Here is a 6,136-nt window from a genome sequence, read left to right as displayed (position 1 = left end):
TAAACTTAATTATTACCATTAAAATTGTTTCTCCAAACCACGTAATTTTCCTTTTGTTCATTGGCCACCCACATAATGGCAAGAAGAGTCTTCTTAGTTTTCTGTTTTTGTTCAGAACCAAGTGAGAAAGCTCTAATTAGACTTTGCATCAAGGCCTTTCACTTAAATAAACAAATTATATATAACACTACTAGTTAGCTAGATTACACATGCAATATTAATGAACAAAAAAAATTTAGCTACACCAATTGTATATTATATTAAAATCACATAAAGTCTCAACTTTGAAATTTATTAATGTGACTAGTAGAGTACAATTTCAAAACGTAGTCCAAATTTCAAACATAATAGATTATATCACACGAAATTATAGATGAGGCAAGAATTTTCGCACATCACCCGCCCTTGTTTCATCTTGATTTATGAACAACATCCTCCAATAATCTCATCCACGAAAGCCCTAAGATTCTTTTCTGAAGAGCCACCTTCTTTCACTGCTTCTATTGCTAAATTCTTCCATTTCTTGGAATTGTTTCTTTTCTCTTCTGCATTCTTTCCATCTCCCATGACCAACTCCAAGCACCTCACCATCTCCTCACCTACGACTATCCCTTCTTCGTTGGGTACCACTCTCACCCCTGTTTGCCATTCATCTTCTATCAACTTTGCGTTTGTTCCTTGATCAGTCCACTGTGGAAATGCCACCATCGGAACGCCGGAAACTAAGCCCTCTAAAGTTGAGTTCCACCCACAATGAGTCACGAAACATCCTAATGATGGATGAGACAAAACCTCCACTTGAGAACACCATGGAACTATCATCCCTTTCTCTTCCAATTCTTCTCTGCAACTCAGTTGATTTTCTTCATTAGTCCCATCCACAAGTGGTTCTTCCCTTAGCACCCACAGGAATGGACGAGAGCTATTCAGTAATCCACAAGCAATTTCTTCCATTTGTTGCTTAGATAAGACACAAATGCTCCCAAACGATACATAGATTACTGATGATTTTGGTTTTGAGTTCAGCCATTCTTTGTAACCCTTTGAACTTTGGAAAAAATCAGCTCCAAAGGCAGTATCCGACGGATCTTTGCCATCAAGAAATGCGGAAGGAAGTAGTGGCCCAATTCCTATCATATTGAACTTCTCAATGGCTTTCAAGGCTTCGGGTTCTAATGCATCAAATGTGTTAACGAGTATTTTTGGGTTGCTTTCTTCGCTAAGCGTCTCTAGTTGCTCCTTAAACGAAGCGAGTGCAAAAGTATAAAGGTTTGAGGGAACTAAAAAGGAGGGAAGTTCACGGCCAGTGAACGGTGGAAGCTTTCCTGGTAACTGGACTACGTAAGTGGGGTCTCTGCAGTTGCTAAACAAATCTCCATAACCATTGAAGTAATAGTAAAAGACGCTAAGAACCGTTGAAGGCTGAATCCAAAGAAGTGTAGACGGAAGGTGATGTGCACGCGCCACCTCAGCTGCCCATGGAAGCAGTAATGTGTAGACTACGCAGGTAAATGGCTTGCCTTCATTCTCCTTAGCCACGATCATATCACTGAGAGTTTGTGAGCCGCGACGCTTGATCTCTGACGCGTAGTTGTTATGGTCATCGTGACCGAACTTGAATCCATCGTCGTAACCATCAGAAAAGGTGGCTAACGACAAGCCGTCAGGGAATGAGGTTTTAGCCATGCGGCGTGTCGCAGATAGACAAGTAGCAAGAGTAACATGAACACCGATTCGAATTAAACACTTAGCGAATTGGAGAGCTGGGTTTATGTGGCCTTGCGCCGGAAAGGTTACTAGAAGAAAGTGGGGTTGCATCATGACAGTGGTGTTTCGGCTGAAGTGGCTGTGCGGGGGGCGTACTGCGGCTGAGACTGGAGAGTGAGATTGAAGAGCACTAGCACGTAGCAGCAGCAATTGTGGTAGCAGCAGCTATTGGATTAATGAATGGCTATAATATGGCACATGCATGAAGACAAGTGAGGCTTAAACAGAGGACGTTGGCATTGAAAAGGTGACGTTTGTGGTGACGTTTTTTGTGAAAGGCTTGTTCTACTTTGCAAATAAGACGGCGGAAGACAGTGTTGTAGAAAGAAGAGACAAAAATATACTGCTGATTTTTTATTTTTTAATTGGTTCAGTGCATGTGATCGATCAATTCAGTTTTCTTTTTCAAAGATCGATCAATTCAGTTGCTGCACGACTTCTTAATTAGCGATTGCAACAGTTTTCGGGTTTTTAATTTGATAACCCTTGATGACTTGAATTGAATTTAAATATTGAAAATAATTGTTGAGCAGAGTATCCATCGTGTATATATATATATATATATATATATATTAACTATCATTTAAAATATAATTAGATTCTTTTTATAAATTTATAGTCAAAATCAATAATATAATTAAGGGGATGTTTGGCTTAACTTATGAAAATCAATTTATAAGTTTTTAATATGTATAAATTAATTTAAACTTATAAATATTTAAATTTAAAGCAGTTAATATATTTAGTAAAAAATAATTTATAGGAATATTTATTATTAAAATGATAAAAAAATATTAAATAAGATTTACAATTAAATTTTAAAAATTTAATAAAGATAATATTATAAAATATTTGGTTAAACTAGTTTATAATTACCAAAATAAAAAGTTGAGTTCTCTTAGCTTATTATTATTATTTTTTTTATCTTATAAACTCAACATATAAGTCCAAAAATTGTTATAAATAAACAAACCAACTTAAAGTTAAGATAAATATCCTCTAAAATTGATTAATAAATTGAAAATAAAAAAATATGGTCATGCACATAAAAATATTAACAAATCATAGTTTAATTATATACATTTAAATTAAATAGATCCAAAAAATTAAAATCTTATATAATCACATGTAAAATACACTTTTTTATGTAAAAATGATATTAATCATCCCAAATATTATAGGATAAACCAATATTAAATATGAAAAAAAATAGAAAAATCAAACTATTTTAGCATGTATAAAAATCATTAAATTTGTAAGGATATCAGTTTTATTTGATATTGACAATAATAATAAAAATTCTAATAATTACATTCACATGCAATTACCCTCATAAAAATAATACCCGTGATATAAAAAAATAAAAAAAATTTAAAAACTTATAAATAGATTTTGCTTGTCAGAGAAAAAAAAGGCAAACAAAATATAGTAAAGAAAGAAAAAAACATCACATTATAAGTCAAAATTAATTAAACTTGAGCATTATTGTATGAAAATAAAGTAGATAAATATAAAAGCTATCTATTATTAATATTTTAAAAAAATGGCCACAAATTTATAAAAATAAAATATTTGTAATTGAATAGGATTAAAATTTTATATTTATTGATATAAATACAAATTTTTTATTTAATTAAATAGTTAATTTTTAACAATAATTTTATATTTTAATATTATAAGTTTATAAATATTTAAAATAATTAAAAAAACAAATTAGTATAAGTGAGATTCGGTGTTTAATATTGTTTATTAATTTGATTGTAATAAATTAAATTATTTTTGATGAATTAATAGTATGTATAGAATTAAAAATATAAAATTATAGTAATAGAATTTTTAGCAAGTACAAAATGCTAAAATAATATTAAAACTTTTATTTATATTAATTATAGTAATTTTAGAAATTGAAGTTATTTACAGATTTAGCGATGGATAAATCGTCAGTAAAAATTATTAGCGATAGATTGTTTTAAATAACTTCTCATTATTAAAAGTATTAGGATGGATAACTTATTGTCAAAAATTATGAGCTATGAATTTATATATAATAGCTTCTTCCTGCTAAAAATATTAGTGATGGATAAAGTCATCACTATTATTACTGACGACTTTGTATATAATAGCTTCTCGTTACTAAAAATATAAAAATACATACACTGTCACTTTAAATGTCGTTATTTATAGCCATCTTAAATACTCGTAATTTTATTTTTAAGATTTTTCTTATATAATATAATATTATTATAATATACTAAAATTTGATAACCAATTAAATTTAGCTATTTAAATATATTTATATAGTATAGGATTATACTATCTCCTTGTACTATTATTATCATTTCACATATTAATTTTCTTTTATAAATAAATTTTAAAAAATTTATATACAATAATATTAAAAATTAAATTAATTGATCAAATTAGTCTAAATTTTATAAAGATAATTTTTTGCAATGAATTAGTAATTAATAAAATAATTTACCATATAAAAATAATTCTATTAATGTTAAAAAATTATGTTCAATACATAAATAGAGCATCATATTATTTCTACTATTCAAACAAGCATATTAATTTGTTTAATAAGATGATATTCATCCAAATCCAACGATTTGATTATTAATTGCAAATGTTTTATATATCATTCTTTCATATCTATACTCATGAGCAAATGCATGCACATAGAGGGTATTATCTCATTTGTAATACTAATTTTTAACCTAGAAGTTTAAAGAACCCTTTTTAAATTCCTTCCATAAGAAAATAGTAAATTCAATCTTTTTCACACACACACACTGTAACACCCCCTTACCCTATATGTATGAAGCAGAGCAAAGGGATGTTACATTCCGTGCATTGAGCACCTATTTCGGTGTATTATTTGCTTTGCTTATTTTCTTAACAATTTATTTTCAATGTAATTTAACAGCTTTTATTAAAGGGAGAAACTGCAAGAGTTTCCCCTAAATTTCAATAATTTCCCTGTTAAAATATCTCATAACTTGTGCAAGTCATAATTACTATATCATTTCTATCAATGAAAATCATTAAATTCGTCAATATCCATTTTTCCCCATATCATTTCACATACACAAGATAATTTATAATTTTATTAACCACTAATGTGGCTAAATTTAATTTACATCTTTATGGTTGTAATCTCCAAAATAAAGTGTACATAATATTTGTTACAACATAATTCATACACACATATGAGTAAAACTTTACAATGATGATGGTGAAGATGCATCTATCCAAAAGTCCTAGATATAGTGACTCTGGACTTTTCTGCAGATCCAGTCTAACTCCTGTCTACTGTACTTGTACGAGGAAACAACTCTTCGCACTAAGCTAAATAGCTTAGTGGTACACTCTTAATTTAAAACAAAATAATCTTTTTGTTCCTTATGCACATTAACATATAAAATGTTCATAATATTCATATAAGAGTATTTCCAAATTTTAAAATAGTTATATTGCATCACGACATAAAAAAAAAAAAAAAGATCAATGAATCCATGCTTGGTAATCATATCATTTAATGAGGTGGAATGCCCTTTATCATATCTTATTTGAAATTATGGTCTTTATGATCACAATTGAGAGCTTTACTCCAGTACTCATAGTAACCTATGACAAACGGTATATAGATTAGATAATGTAATGATCGGGCTTCTAGCTATGAAGACCGCAACTTCCCACTGGGTTACCCATCGCTAGGGCACCGGCTCATTTAACTTGGTTGTATTCTATTTTTAAAATTTTTTCTTATTATTATTTGAGTTATTTATAACTCCTCACTCTAATCTAAATATTTTTCTAGACGTTCTAGCTGTCCGGACCGACACCGGTCACCAGAACAATAGAATGTATGGAATTGCTACAGTGAGGGTGTTACAGATAATAGGACTCATGACATTGACCACTCAGTGGTTCTGGTCAGTTTAGCACAGGCTTACATTCTTGGTACTGACCACTCAGTGGCTCTGATCGGTATAACACTGATTTTCATTCTCGATACTGACCATTCGTGGCTCTAACTGTTAGCATGCCCACTTATCCAATCCTATACCCATTGTCTAGGCTCACTTGGCTCATCTTTCATAAATTTCAGATTTGATACCTCAACTTCCTTAATAGATTTGGCCAAGGTACAGCAAGAATTAGGCCAAGGTACAACACGAATTAGACCATACCTTCTTCATAAGAATTGTAGATCTATGTCTTATGTTTATTTTGGCTTTGGAATCATTCAATTTGCATTTGTGTAGCTTGATTTATGGCCATTTTGCCAAAACTATTTAGGTGACCAAATCTCAGTTTTCAGGTCACTTTCAGAATCCTGGCAGATTTCTAGACTCATTTTATC

At 30.3% G+C, this 6,136-nt stretch overlaps 1 protein-coding gene across 1 annotated transcript; it reads right to left on the bottom strand.

Moving 5' to 3' along the window:
* Positions 1–271: 271 nt before the first annotated feature.
* On the bottom strand, positions 272–2,193 carry LOC131176915 (phloretin 4'-O-glucosyltransferase-like). The gene has a single exon (XM_058141934.1). It carries the CDS (start codon positions 1,819–1,821, stop codon positions 421–423), a length of 1,401 nt encoding a protein of 466 aa, XP_057997917.1. The 5' UTR covers positions 1,822–2,193; the 3' UTR covers positions 272–420.
* Between the last annotated feature and the right edge of the window lie 3,943 nt (positions 2,194–6,136).

Source organism: Hevea brasiliensis, unplaced genomic scaffold (genome assembly GCF_030052815.1).
Source record: "Hevea brasiliensis isolate MT/VB/25A 57/8 unplaced genomic scaffold, ASM3005281v1 Scaf27, whole genome shotgun sequence".
Classification (NCBI taxonomy): domain Eukaryota; kingdom Viridiplantae; phylum Streptophyta; class Magnoliopsida; order Malpighiales; family Euphorbiaceae; genus Hevea; species Hevea brasiliensis.
The sequence above is the reverse complement of the archived record's forward strand: the minus strand, read 5'-3'. Positions and strand labels throughout refer to the sequence as shown.

Bases quoted from the DNA above. Each gene is read 5' to 3' on its own strand.
- LOC131176915 (XM_058141934.1), bottom strand. From the start codon at position 1,821: ATGATGCAACCCCACTTTCTTCTAGTAACCTTTCCGGCGCAAGGCCAC.